The sequence below is a fragment of the Dreissena polymorpha genome, chromosome 8 (assembly GCF_020536995.1).
Source record: "Dreissena polymorpha isolate Duluth1 chromosome 8, UMN_Dpol_1.0, whole genome shotgun sequence".
Classification (NCBI taxonomy): Eukaryota; Metazoa; Mollusca; class Bivalvia; order Myida; family Dreissenidae; genus Dreissena; species Dreissena polymorpha.
The window spans coordinates 79,295,523-79,310,694 of NC_068362.1; the positions used below are offsets into that span (position 1 = coordinate 79,295,523).

General features: G+C 36.2%; 1 protein-coding gene across 3 annotated transcripts in view; it reads right to left on the bottom strand.

The window, feature by feature from the left end:
- LOC127841235 (equilibrative nucleoside transporter 1-like) overlaps window positions 1-15,172 on the bottom strand; it is a 63,207-nt gene that overhangs the window by 31,015 nt on the left and 17,020 nt on the right. For 2 of the 3 annotated variants that reach the window (XM_052369892.1, XM_052369893.1), the window contains exons 2-3: window positions 4,609-4,784; window positions 3,465-3,612 (exon numbers count right to left, since the gene is read on the bottom strand). In XM_052369892.1, coding sequence (XP_052225852.1) covers window positions 3,465-3,612; window positions 4,609-4,765 — 305 coding nt within the window. In that variant the 5' untranslated portion in view covers window positions 4,766-4,784. Of the gene's footprint in view, window positions 1-3,464; window positions 3,613-4,608; window positions 4,785-10,915; window positions 11,001-15,172 lie in introns of those variants that run through there. The other variant, XM_052369891.1, reaches the window with a different exon arrangement.

A 15,172-nucleotide genomic window follows, 5' to 3' on the forward strand; every position in this document is an offset into this window, starting at 1 on the left:
AACACTGAATGATCACTGAAAAAAATAACATTTAAATACAGTGATTTTTTTGCTCAAATTTACAGCCGATTTTCGGCTGCTTCCCAATCGCAAAAATACACGTTTTTTCCCAAAAATCTGACCAAAATTTCCCAAAAAAGCCCAACTTCCCCCCCCCCAAAAAAAATATATTTTTTTTTTTTAGAAAGAAGTCTCATATAACTTAATTATGATTTCTTAAATCTAGGTCTTAACTTTATTTTGAAACATCTTACAAAATATATAACTTGAATTTAGTCATTTTTGTCCATAAATCATTCCCAAACTTGCCATTTTTATTGATTTAAAAAAATCCCAATATGACCAGACTCCTTTTCTAAAAAAACTCCCTGAACATGCACTTAAAAACAACATCAGTTCTGTTACTTATAATCCTAATTTTATAATGCTTAATTTTTCCCAATTTCATGGTTTATCGCGCTATTTTTCCCAATTTCACGGTTTATCGCGCTAATTTTCCCAATTCAAATGGCACAGGCTGTAACAAATTAAAGCAAAAAAAATCACTGAAATAATATCCATTGGTTTCAGAAAATATTTAAGAAAATTGCATTAAGGGGGAACAGTAGTATCAGCTTATTACCTACAATTATAACTATACATTTCTAACATAAATAATGAACTTTGGGACACTATCACCTGTAATAATAAGAGCCATAATAAAAAGTTTTTGAAACTTAGTTTTGGATACCCAGAATTTCATCCATAATTATTGACTCTTAAAGTGGCATACATATTATATGTTCATAATACTAATAGAACCAGTGACATATTGCAAATGTTCCTTTTGCATTGGGAAAATTCCCGTCATTTTGACTAAATTTTGGAAATTTGTATTGTTCATTTTTTGCTAACAAATACTATACATAGAGAATGATATATATATAGTTGGATTTGAGATTAATTAAATGTTGAAACTTATTGAAACATTTTAAAAAAATCTTTAATTGGGAATGTTTAGGTCCCGTGTGCAAAAAATATATACTTTTTTTCAATTGGGAATGGGTCCCCCTACAGAGCCCACATTTGAATAAAACAAGAAACCGTCGGAGCGAGTGATGCTCCCCAAAAATTTTTTTTGTCACAATATTGCTCTATATATTCAGATATTAAAAGGAAACGTCTTCAGGTGCATAACTTTGGACAAAATAATAGGATGGATGGTTTAGCAACTTAAAAATTTCAAAGGGCCATAACTGTCTAAATAAATCATCTAACCTGCAGAACCCACAAATAACATGCGCATCTCCTCAAGGTAGTTAAGCTTCCCATAAAGCTTCATTGAATTCCAGTCAGTTGTTGGGGAGAAATAGGCCGGACAAGAATTGCACTATATGTACAGTTTATAGAAAATTTCAAAGGGCCATAGCTCTGTGAACAAGAGCACCGCCTTGCGGGTGCAGACCGCTCATCTATTTTCTTTTTAAAGGTGAAGGGACTCTCAATTTCAATTACAAAGGAGGGAGGGGTGGAGTGAAGAGGGGTGTATAGTGTGGGGGTGTGGACATTTATTACAGTATCTTCCAAAAATGCGGAAAAAAAATGCAAAAAAAAATTTTCAGGGGTGTGGGTGTGGGGGGTGGGGGGGAGGGGATTCTTGGGTGCGATGGTTGGACGGTATTTCAAAAATATAATAATAAAAATAAATATTTGTTTTTTAACCGTTTCAAAAAAAATAATTTGGTGGGGGGGGGGGGGGGTGGGGTGGGGGGGGGGGGGGGTATAGTGTGAGGGTGTGGTGGTCACTTGTGAGATGATCTTAAAAAAAAAAAAAAATTAGGGGGGGGGGGGGGGGGAGGACACGGGGGATGGTTTGGGTGGAGTCTATTGTGGTATGTCAGGTAAGAGTAGTTTTGTCAAAGTATCAATCAAATCTAATCATAAATAAAGAAGTTATGGCAATTTTAGCAAAATTTTATAATTTGACCTTGAGAGTCAAGGTCAATCAAAGGTCAAGGTAAACTTCAACTTGCCAGGTACAGTAACCTCATGATAGCATGAAAGTATTTGAAGTTTGAAAGCAATAGCCTTGATACTTTAGAAGTAAAGTGGATGGAAACACAAAATTTAACCATATATTCAAAGTAACTAAGTCAAAAAAGGGCCATAATTCCGTAAAAATGACAACCAGAGTTATGCAACTTGTCCTTTTACTGTACCCTTATGATAGTTTGTGAGTGTTCCAAGCATGAAAGCAATATCTATGATACTTTAGGGGTAAAGTGGACCAAAACACAAAACTTAACAAAATTTTCAATTTTCTAAGTATAAAGGGCCCATAATTCCATCCAAATGCCAGTCAGAGTTACATAACTTTGCCTGCACAGTCCCCTTATGATAGTTAATAAGTGTTGCAAGTATGAAAGCAATAGCTTTGATACTGTAGGAATAAAGTGGACCTAAACACAAAACTTAACCAAATTTTCAATTTTCTAAGTATAAAAAGGGCACATAATTCTGTCAAAAAGCCAGTCAGAGTTACATAACTTTGCCTGCACAGTCCCCTTATGATAGTTAGTAAGTGTTGCAAGTATGAAAGCAATAGCTTTAATACTTAAGGAATAAAATGGACCTAAACACAAAACTTAACCAAAATTTTCAATTTTCTAAGTATAAAAAGGGCACATAATTCTGTCAAAATGCACGCCAGAGTTATCTCACTTTGCCTGCCGAGTCCCCTCATGATAGTAAGTAAGTGTACCAAGTTTGAATGCAATAGCATTGATACTTTCTGAGAAAAGTGGACCTAAACGCAAAACTTAACCGGACTACGACGCCAACGCCGACGCCAAGGTGATGACAATAGCTCATAATTTTTTTTCAAAAAATAGATGAGCTAAAAAATCATCCGACCATAACCGGCTGATAATATGCACATCTCCTTTTGGTAGTGAAGCTTCCCATAAAGTTTCATTGAATTCCCGTAATAAGTTGCTGAGAAATAGCCCGGACAAGAATTGCCCTATATGTACAATGGAAAATTTCAAAGGGCCATAACTCTGTGAAAAATCATCCGACGAGAACCAGCTGATAATATGCACATCTCCTCTTGGTAGTGAAGCTTCCCATAAAGTTTAATTGAATTCCAGTCATTAATTGCTGAGAAATAGCCCGGACAAGAATTGCACTATATTTACAGTTTTTTGGGGGAGCATAAAAAAGCTCCAACAGGATAGGCATATTTTTTTGTAAAACAAAATCATGCATAAAAACTGATTTAATATTGATCGTACAAATCTCCACTATCATTGCAGCAATAATGGAATATCTTTATTATTTTAATTTCTAGAATTGAAATTATAAAATATTTCAATAGACCAAAAACATCATCATGTTTTCAATATATACAGGCAAATTTATATTAAATTTGAATATAATTGAATGTTATAAATTCAACAACGAACAACGGTCTTAATGTTAAACACCTATCTATTGGTGACTCCGAGGGCTTCTGCTTCTCGTTGATGGACAGATCTCTGTCCCTGTAATCCAGGGAGTCCAGCCCTGGATCCAGCTTGACAGGTGTAGTGTTGGCAGAGATGAATCGCTCCTTCTCCTCTGGGCTTCCTTGATCTGGAAGGCAAACAGTGCAATGTTCTGCAAGGAAAACTTGTAAGGCAAACACTGTCATGTTCTTTAAGGCAAACAGCGCCATATAAATTAATGTAAGGCAATGTTCTCAAAGGAAAACAGTGCAATGTTCTGCAAGGAAAACTTGTAAGGCAAACACTGTCATGTTCTTTAAGGCAAAAATAGCCATATAAATTAATGTAAGGCAAATGGTTCTATGTTCTCAAAGGAAAACCGTTCTGTGTTCTGTAAGGCAATCAGTGGCATGTTCTGCAAGGCAAACAATGCCATGTTCTGTAAGGCAAACACTGTCATGTTCTTTAAAGCAAAAAGTGTAATGTTCTATATTAGGCAAACAGTGCCATTTAATGTAAGGCAACAGTGCCATGTTCTAAAAGGCAAACACTGTCATGTTCTTTAAGGCTTAAATAGCCATGTTCTCTAAGGCAAACAGTGCTATGTTCTGTCAGGAAAAACATGCTATGTTCTGTTAGGCAAACATCGCCATGTTCTGGAAGGCAAACAGAGCATGTTCTCTAGGGCAAACAATGCCATGTTCTCTTAAGCAAACATTGCCATATTATGTAAGGCAAACAGTGCCGTATTATGTAAGGCAAACAGTGCCGTATTATGTAAGGCAAACATGTATGGCAAACAGTGCCGTGTACTGTATGAAAAATAATTCAATCTTCGGTTGGGCAACAGTGCACCTTCTAAACTGCAAATAGAGGGAATGTTCTTGTAATCATATTATAAATGTTTCATTTTTTCTGATTTACCAATTTCATGGTTATTCACGCATTTTCCCTATTGAAAGTTTGTCCATTTTTCAAAAAATTAAGTGTGATTTTTGGGAAAAATGTAAACTTTTGCAATCGGGAAACAGCGGAATATCTGTGAAAATGTTGTGCAAACCCCCACCTTTTGTGGCCTTCAATATCCACAATTATTTTATATTCTTCCAAATAACTAAATACCCGGGTGTCCCCATAGAATTACCAGACTGCCTGCCAGTGTTTCCATTGCGTCGTTCAGCTGCAGTGGGCTTGTTTGGGGTGTAGGAGATCAGCTGGACACTGTCGTCATGGTGACCATTGATGGCCTGACGCTGGACCGGGGTGTACGAGCTGCCTTGGTCTGGTCTCGAGGACATCATGTGTGCTTGGTGGCTGCAGCTGAACAGAAACCACAAACCATTCTATTCTCGATGGTAATATATACAGACATCAAGTTTACAACATCTACGTTTTGGCAATCGGTAAGAGACTGGAAAGAGACAAACATTATGAATGACACTGGCATTGGGAATGAGACTTGATAAGGAATGAGACTGGAAAGAGACTAACATTTGGAAAGAGACTGGCATTGGGGAAAAGACTTGCATTGGGAAATAGACTGACATTGGAAAAGTGACTAACTTGGAAAGAGACTGACATAGGGAAAGAAACTGGCTTGGCACAGACACTCGATATGTGGAAGAGACTGGAAAAACTTAAAATAAGGAAAAAGACAGGCGTTGGGAAATGGTCTGGCCTGGTCAAGAGATTGGCATTTGGAAAGGGTCTGGCTTGGTTAAGAGACTGGCATTTGGAAAGAGTCTGGCATTGTGAGAGAGTCTGGCTAGGTAGAGTCTGGCATTGGGAAAGAGTCTTGAATTGGTTAAGAGTCTCCAATTGGGAAAGAGTCTGGCATTGGGAAAGAGACTGGTATTGGGAAAGAGTCTGGCATTGGGAAAGAGTCTGGCATTGGGAAAGAGCCTCGCATTGGGAAAGAGTCTGGCATTGGGAAAGAGTCTTGAATTGGTAAAGAGTCTCCAATTGGGAAAGAGTCTGGTATTGGGAAAGAGTCTGGCATTGGGAAAGAGACTGGCATTGGGAAAGGGTCTGGCATTGGGAAAGAGACTGGCATTGGGAAAGAGATTGGCATCCGGATAGAGATTGGCATCCGGATAGAGTTTGGCTTGGTAAAGAGTCTGGCATTGGGAAGTCTTGAATTGGTTAAGAGTCTCCAATTGGAAAAGAATCTGGCATTGGGAAAGAGTCTGGCATTGGGAAAGAGACTGGCATTGGGAAAGAGTTTGACATTGGGAAAGAGACTGGCATTGGGGAAGTCTGTCTTGGTAAAGAGTCTGGCATTGGGCGAACTGACATAATTGGGAAAGATTCTGGCTTTGAGAAAAAAGACTATCTTTGGAAAGAGTTCGGCTTGGGAAAGAGACTGGCATTGGGGCTGAATGGGTCAAGTTCCCCACGGGTAATACTTTACCGTTCACCAGGTACTTTGAAGTATACTTCACCGTACACCGATTTTCAAACGATAACTTTTTAGTACACCGGTATACTTACAGGTACTCCATCTTTCCTAATAAAAAAAAATTCCTACCCATTTTTTTTTCAATGAAAGTAAGCCACATTATAAATGTACACTGCAAACTTAGTTACACAGCACATTGAGGTTAACTGTGTATACAGCCACATGATTGATTAAGGCTAAAAACAAACAAGAAAGATAAGAATAAATGGGTCACTATATCACAACATCAATCTGCTCCACCATAAGAATCTTAAAGACTGATTTTCTTGCAGCCAAATCAAATCCCAAAATGTACATGTAATAAAATATTGTTTAGCTGATTTTTTACTTTAACAGTGTTTTTTTCACACTTTTGGGAATGGAGCCGGGTCCCTTTGGTTGGGAAAATTTGCCGCATTTTGAAAAAAATTGGAAATTAAGAGTTGTTGAATGAAATAAAAACACTGTTTATTAATACCAAAAAACATGATTATGCACCTGTCTCTCCTGCTGTGCAAATGAAGTTGACGCTGTGTATATTAAATGAAGAAAACAACAGCAGGAACTCAAAGTTATTTCATTTCAATGCCTCATTGTCATGTTAGTAGGCAAAGAAGACTCCCAATGCAGTGATTTTTTACAAACTGCCACAGGGAATAATCTAGAATTAACTATCTATGGGTCCCTGAACTCGCAAATTTTAGACCAATAAGTCCCAGGCCAAAATTAATGAGTCCACCTTGAAAAAGAATGTGTCCCAAATTTTGAAAGATACCAAGTAGTGAAGAAAATGAGTCTAAATCACACTAGCTCAAATACTTTATTTTGCAATTAACTTTTAATAATCTCAAAAACATGTTGAAACCAAAAAAACAAATTCAGGGTTATCACTATCTTGTTTGCCTTCACATAGGCTATAACATTATCTGTTACATGAATGTAACCTGTTACAACATTTCAACTTGATTCAAATCGATGATAATATTATTGTTAACATCCGAATTGCGAGCTTGATAATATTATTGTAAACGTCCGATTTGCGAGCCGTTGGCCTACCATTATTAAAGTTTAGAGGAGTTTGTTTTGGATTTAGCTTCAACACCTTATTTCGAAGGCATTTTTTTCTGTATTATTTATGACTAAGTTACAAAAAGTTAAAGCAGGTTTTCATCCAAGGACTCTAATATCATAACACACTCTATTTAAATGGTCGATTCTTATCGGTTTGTATTATACAGCAGCGGCTCGACTAGAGCCAATCAAAAGACTTGTTGCAGTCTTCAAGCCTCATTTGGTTAAACTCAGCGTTCATCACTACACTTTAGACTCATACCCAAGATGGTTCGTACTTATCATGATTCGCGTATGCTTTAATGGATTCGTTTCAGCAATGCGTCTGAGTGGACGCACATATTTCAAAACTATGCGTCTATTTCGATATTTGTGCGTCATAGACGCGGGACGCACATGTAGATTATTCCCTGCTGCCATAAACAAGTCCTGGGACTCGATGACTTGCAAATGTACAAGTCCAAAAATTGAAAGAAAGAGTCCAACATTTTTGTAATTAAAGTAAACTGTTACAGAAGTTTGTAAAACTGGCTTCTTTACACTTCAAGCTGTTGAAAACCTGCATACAGATGATTATTAAGATATTCTGCAATCTTCAAAATAAAATTGTGTTAGAAATCTCCATTCATCATTGGGACTCTTATAATTTGAAACTTTGCATCCTCAATGATTTTTGTGAGTCCAGGACTCGGGACTCGCAGGTAAAAAAATCACTGCCAATGTCCTGCTTCCATAGTGTTAACAACATATATATATATATATATATATATATATATATATATATATATATATATATATATATATATATATATATACATGTATGATAAAGAATTTCATCTATACCAAGATCCCTGGCAGTCACATCTTTAAATGGAGCAGATTTAAACAAGAGATGTGTTTGTCAGAAACACAATGCCCCCTATTGTGCCGCTTTGAAGCCATATATTTGACCTTTGACCTTGAAGGATGACCTTGACCTTTCACCACTCAAAAATGTGCAGCTCCATGCATGCCAAATATCAAGTTGCTATCTTCAATACCGTAAAACGTTGTGAATAAGGCGCACATTTTTACCCCCAAATTTAATTTTAAAAACTTGATGCGCGTTATGCACAACTACAGCCATGCCATGACATTTTATCCCTGTCAGTTACCCAGTTACGGTAACTCGCATCATTCCGTTCCCCATTGTTTTAACTGTAACTATGTTAATAATTGTGTTATATTTACGATCTGAAGATAGATGGACAAATGTTATACAGTTAATATAAATATTTTCTATCTTTTTCAGGTTTCATACAGAGCATTGAAATCAAATAAATTTGAAGAAGAAAATGAAAAACAAGGAAGCCATTTTTATTTAAACTTTATTGTTTTTTCCCACAATATTATACCCTACTGTACTAGGGTTACACAATTTATTTGGGGGCACTTTTTGATTTACAATAGTATGTCGGCAAAGTCTTTCCCGATATATTTATTATTATTTTTCTTGCTTTTCAAATGTGTTAATAAAATTGATGTTGTGTTTGTTTACACATTTTCATGTGTCTTGTCAAGATTGGGGTTGTGATTATCGAGCAATTTGCGTCACCTGTCAAGTTTTGTGTAGCTGGGCTATTATCAAAACATGCGAACCGGCAAACGACTTCACACCTCCATTGTTTGCTTAACACTGGTAATTTCAGTAATGGTGTTGAGAAGTTTGAGTCGTTAAAGTCTCCTGTCAATTATAGACGCTCTAAAAGAACGCGTGAGATGGGAGAAGTAAATAAAATGCACGGTTGTCTTAGTTATACCAAGCACACTAATCGGTCCGCAATGTGTACTCCTCCACAATAAAATCATGGACAATTACTTCGGAGACTTATGATGAAAACCTCGATGGTATCCTCGTGGAAATTGTGCATTTCACGCATAATTCATTTAAATCGAAACATTTATGCGTAATATTATAATAAAAAAAAACACACAAACAAGTTGTATCTTTATCGTTATCGTCTTTAAGATAATTAATTATTGAAAAATAAAATAACACGTGAGATCGGCAATATAAATAAAACGATTTTCAGTGAGCCTACGGTATGGAAATTTTGCCTTAATTTTTTTTCCCCCATTTTTTTGCTTCAAAAAGTAGATGCGCGTTATACATAAATGCGCGTTATACACAGCGTTTTACGGTAATGCAAAAGTTATTGCAACTCTTTAACCAAGGTTAAAGTTTTGGGACAACACAATGAATGAATGAATGACAGACAGACAGACAAACAGACAGGCCAAAAACAATATACCCCCGATCTTTCGATACGGCGGGCATAAAAACCACTCACTGGAACAATTGTTCTGACGAGTTTTAGCAAGACTGGAAATAAATGTAGTACCTGCAATGTTCACAAGTTAAATGATGAATACACAACCGCTTGGCAGCCATGTTGTTCAACACAGCATAAATATTTTTGCAACTTTGTTATAGACCTATCATCAAACATTTCTGTGATATTAATGCATTTCAAATTAGTTTCTCACAAAACTTCAGCTATGTAAATAGAGCTTTGGAGCAAAACATGGGCCAGCACCCATGTGGTAATGTTTTTTTCAACAGATAGGCATCATTTTAGAAGTTTGATTGAAAGTCACCAACACTGGAGGCCAAGGAAGTATCATGAGAGATGGTTTGCATTGAAGCCTGCACCAACACTTGAGGCCAAGGAAGTATCATGAGAGATGGTTTGCATTGAAAGTCACCAACACTGGAGGCCAAGGAAGGATCATGAGAGATGGTTTGCATTGAAAGTCACCAACACTGGAGGCCAAGGAAGTATCATGAGAGATGGTTTGCATTGAAAGTCAACAACACTGGAGGACAAGGAAGTATCATGAGAGATGGTTTGCATTGAAAGTCACCAACACTGGAGGCCAAGGAAGTATCATGAGAGATGGTTTGCATTGAAAGTCACCAACACTGGAGGCCAAGGAAGTATCATGAGAGATGGTTTGTATTGAAAGTCACACACACTGGAGGCAAAGGAAGGATCATGAGAGATGGTTTGTATTAAAAGTCACAAACACTGGAGGCCAAGGAAGGATCATCATCATGAGAGATGGTTTGTATTGAAAGTCACCAACAATGGAGGCCAAGGAAGTATCATGAGAGATGGTTTGCATTGAAGCCCTGTGGATGGTACGCATTAATATTCTGTGAAAACAGTATTCTGGTCTACTGACCTACAGTTTCCGTTACATTCATTAATAAGAATATTTAATTGGAAGGACAAATATTCATTTGGTTTCTTTTGTTACTGTATTCACAATAATTTGGTTTCACAGATGTACAATGAATTTTATGCAAACTTATTACAGCCTCATATATCATAGTGCACAATTTTATGTGTAAAACACACACGATTTGCCTCAAATTAATTGTTATTATAAAGAAAAAGTACAGAGTCCAAGGCCATAACTTCGCCAAAAATAAATGTACTGAAACTAAACTCACACTTCATCTGTAAGACATGAAAGATGACACAAATACCAAACATCAGATAAATATCTGAAAGTGTTTTGTTTTTTTTAAACTTGTAAATGGTTATTATAAAGAAAATTCAAAGGTTCACAACTTCTTAAAAATTCAAAGGATCGGAACGAAGGTAACACTTCATCATTGGAAAAGATTTTTTTTTTGCCAAGTCCAGTCCCAAAATGATGGATAGTTTTCAGATGTTTGGAAACATAGTTGTTGTGTATACAAATGAAAAATTTGCAGTTGTAATATTCATTCAAATGATATCTACGGAATATGGTTTGGTATTTGCTGTTTAAGATAAGTTATGATATCTATATTCAATTTTTTTTTCTCCAATTTTAAGCAAATTGATCATAAAATATAACCCTTCAGAAAGTCTGTAATCTGTTTTCCAGATATGCATTTAAATACAGAACTTACACTTCTTTCAATCCTATAACTCCAGATGGTAAACTTTAACTTCACCAGTACTTACATGTACACACACTTCTTAATGCTATTGAATACCAGCTTATCATACAATAATGTCAACAGGTTTCTTTGACCTTTTATAAACAAACCAACCACCGAGTGCTTATTGAGTGTAGATGCAATATTCTTATGCTGAAGTACAAACAGCCAATGTCCAATATCCAATATTCAAGAATATCCAATATTGAGGCAGAGCGAGCTGGGGTGAGGGCTAGTGTGACACAAACAGCACCACCATCTGTTGACCAGACAATTGTTTTTTTTGGACATTCATTAAATCCACTAAGGCTTTAATTTGAATTTAAGTTGATTAGTTCAGTAACATTTCAATTAACAATTACTGAATTAAAAGTAAGATAAATTCAGCAGACATGGGAAATACAGCAGACGTGTGAATATTTTATTGGACAATTTGCATGCAATATGACTTGAAACTGTCATACTTGCACATTTTAAGATCATTTATGGATACTTATTTGTTTAGGCCCTGCACGTTCAGTCATATTAATCATAATTTTAATTTAACTGAATACATTATTTGTTTCTGTCGAGAATAAATGGTACAAAACTGAGGGCAGATGTGCATGGCCGTGTGGGCAATATTCAGTCTTAACAAGCAGTGTTATTTTTTTGCTTTTATTTGTTACAGCCCGTGCCCTTTGATTTGGGAAAATTAGCGCGATAAACCGTGAAATTGGGAAAAATAGCGCGATAAACCATGAAATTGGGAAAAATTAAGCATTATAAATATGATTATTATTTAAAGTAACAGAATTAATATTGTTTTTAAGTGCATGTTCAGGGGGTTTCCTAGCCATTTTGGGAAAAGGAGTCTGGTTTAATTGGGATTTTTTTAAATCAATAATTTGGGAATTATTTATTGTCAAAAAGGACTAATTTAAAGATATATATTTTGTAGGATGTTAAAAAAATAAAGTTGAGATCTAGAGTTAAGAAATCATAATTAAGTAATAAGGGACTTCTTTCAAACAATTTTTTTTTTTTTTTTTGAAATTGGTCTTTTTTTGGAAAATTTTGGTCAGATTTTTGGGAAAAGACATGGAATTTTGTGATTGGAAAGCAGCCGAAAATCGGCGGTAATTTTGAGCAAAAAAATCACTGACAAGGGCCATGTATACAGTCACACACAGCCATATTCTCAGGATTGTCACTTCACTATCCATTTGGATACAGCCATATTCTGTCAGGATTGTCACTTTTCACGATCCATTTGTATACAGCCATATTCTGTCAGGATTGTCACTTTTCACTATCCATTTGGATACAGCCATATTCTGTCAGGATTGTCACTTTTCACTATCCATTTGGATACAGCCATATTCTGTCAGGATTGTCACTTTTCACTATCCATTTGGATACAGTCATATTCTGTCAGGATTGTCACTTTTCACTATCCATTTGGATACAGCCATATTCTGTCACGATTGTCACTTTTCACTATCCATTTGGATACAGCCATATTCTGTCAGGATTGTCACTATTCACTATCCATTTGGATACAGCCATATTCTGTCAGGATTGTCACTTTTCACTATCCATTTGGATACAGCCATATTCTGTCAGGATGGTCACTTTTCACTATCCATTTGGATACAGCCATATTCTGTCAGGATTGTCACTTTTCACTATCCATTTGGATACAGCCATATTCTGTCAGGATTGTCACTTTTCACTATCCATTTGGATACAGCCATATTCTGTCAGGATTGTCACTTTTCACTATCCATTTGGATACAGTCATATTCTGTCAGGATTGTCACTTTTCACTATGCATTTGGATACAGCCATATTCTGTCAGGATTGTCACTTTTCACTTTGCATTTGGATACAGCCATATTCTGTCAGGATTGTCACTTTTCACTATCCATTTGGATACAGCCATATTCTGTCAGGATTGTCACTTTTCACTATCCATTTGGATACAGCCATATTCTGTCAGGATTGTCACTTTTCACTATCCATTTGGATACAGCCATATTCTGTCAGGATTGTCACTTTTCACTATCCATTTGGATACAGTCATATTCTGTCAGGATTGTCACTTCACTATCCATTTGGATACAGCCATATTCTGTCAGGATTGTCACTTTTTATGATCCATTTGGATACAGTCATATTCTGTCAGGATTGTCACTTTTCACTATCCATTTGGATACAGCCATATTCTGTCAGGATTGTCACTTTTCACTATCCATTTGGATACAGCCATATTTCAACAGGATTATCACTCTTCACTACTGGTTAGCGAGTATTTGTCGGACAGCAGTATTTTCGGGACGTTCTATTTATTTCGTGTATTGTAACTATTAATCATGATTTTCTTTGTCACATATTTACAGACACTTGTTTCCTTGAAGTTGACAGCAGTTTGTTAAAATGCTTGTGATATAAGTAAACAATTGCGTTTTTTTTCAAATTTTATCACAATGTTATGTGACCTCCTCGCTATGGATATTAATAGCACAGGCATGCTCAGAAGAAATCCCTTACTGAAACCAACCTGTGTGCTTGATATTTTCATTCTTCTACTGCAATATTGCAGGTCTCAATTATTTGTCTAACAATCACTTATTTTACAGGAATACCAGATCTAATGTGTTTAACAAGGGCAAGCACACATGATTTAAATTTATATAGTTATTTAACATTAAAACTCGATAAAATTTGATGTTTACATATCTGAATTGCTTGCAAAATGTACCTTGTAATCATTTCAAAGAAATAGAAAAAAATCCCATTTGACACTAAAAATCCACAGGTGGTTAGCGTGTGGCTATAATATTAATTAGTGAAAACATCATTTTGAATGATAAATAATCATATTATAACGAAAAATTAAATTTTATGAAAAAAAAAATTCACTATCAAATATATATATAACAAGGTATGCAACTCAAAATCACCCCAAAACGGGGTGCATCGCTTTGAACAGCCATATCTGCAACAATTGTGCAGCGATTTTCACGATCTCGGTCTTATTCAACGCAGAAATGAATTTCCTTTCTGGAAATGTATATGTCTTGCAATATTTTTACAAATGCTGGGTCAACTTTTAAGAAATAACACGATACACAACTCGCATGAAAGTGAAAAGTGACAATCCTGACAGAATATGGCTGCATCCAAATGGATAGTGAAAAGTGACAATCCTGACAGAATATGGCTGTATCCAAATGGATAGTGAAAAGTGACAATCCTGACAGAATATGGCTGTATCCAAATAGATAGGTGAAAAGTGACAATCCTGAAAGAATATGACTTTATCCCACTTTTACAGCGAGATCGGTTGATTAAAGCCCCGTTTATTAAATTTCATCTATAATCAACGGCAAGGCTATAATCAATGGCACGAAATGACGTCATCAACTGCCGAACCGGGACTACTTTTTCCCACGCACCTCGTCACCTGTGTTTGCCAAGTGCATCAATAATAAAAACAATCTCAAATGTTTGTCAATCTTAATGACCTTAAAACAAAGGAAAGTAGCAAAAAAACGTGTTTTTTTGTCATTTATTTTTATTAAAACCTCAAGTATTACGTAAATTTAACACTATGCAAATAGGTTCTGTTGTTGTTGATCCCCTTTGAAGAAGTCAGTGCGAGTTGCTCCCCTTTGACCGGAGGAAACAATCGTCTGGACCAAGAAATCCTGTGTTAATTTACAAGCTGTACTCGGATATGCATCCATCTGATTTTTCTTCAAAGCATCTTTTCTACCTGGCAATACGCACAAATGACACTGCATCCCGGTGATTCTTGCGTCAACAATTGGGTGTCAACAAGTTAGGTCAGATGCTGAAGGCCATGGCAAAAGACTCCGGCTTTCTCAAGCACAAGACTCAGTTCGCAAATTCCTGGTCCAAAAATTTCGAAATACAAATATCCACCCACTGAAACCATGGCAATAACAGGGCACAAAAATGTCCAGTCCTTAACCAATTATTCCAACATTTCTGTTGAACAGCTGCAAAAGTGTTCATTCTTGCTCAGTCCAGTAAATGTAACAATCCAACAGTTCCTCTTGTACACCTTCACGCACCGAAACTATGGCCGAAATGCAGCCTAGACAACCACTGTCTACCGTCGAACAAGTTGATCTTGATGTTCGCCCCACCCAGTCACTTCAAGGTTCACCAGCGTTCGAACAACTTTGCCTCACAATTCTTTGGTGCCACTTTCAACAT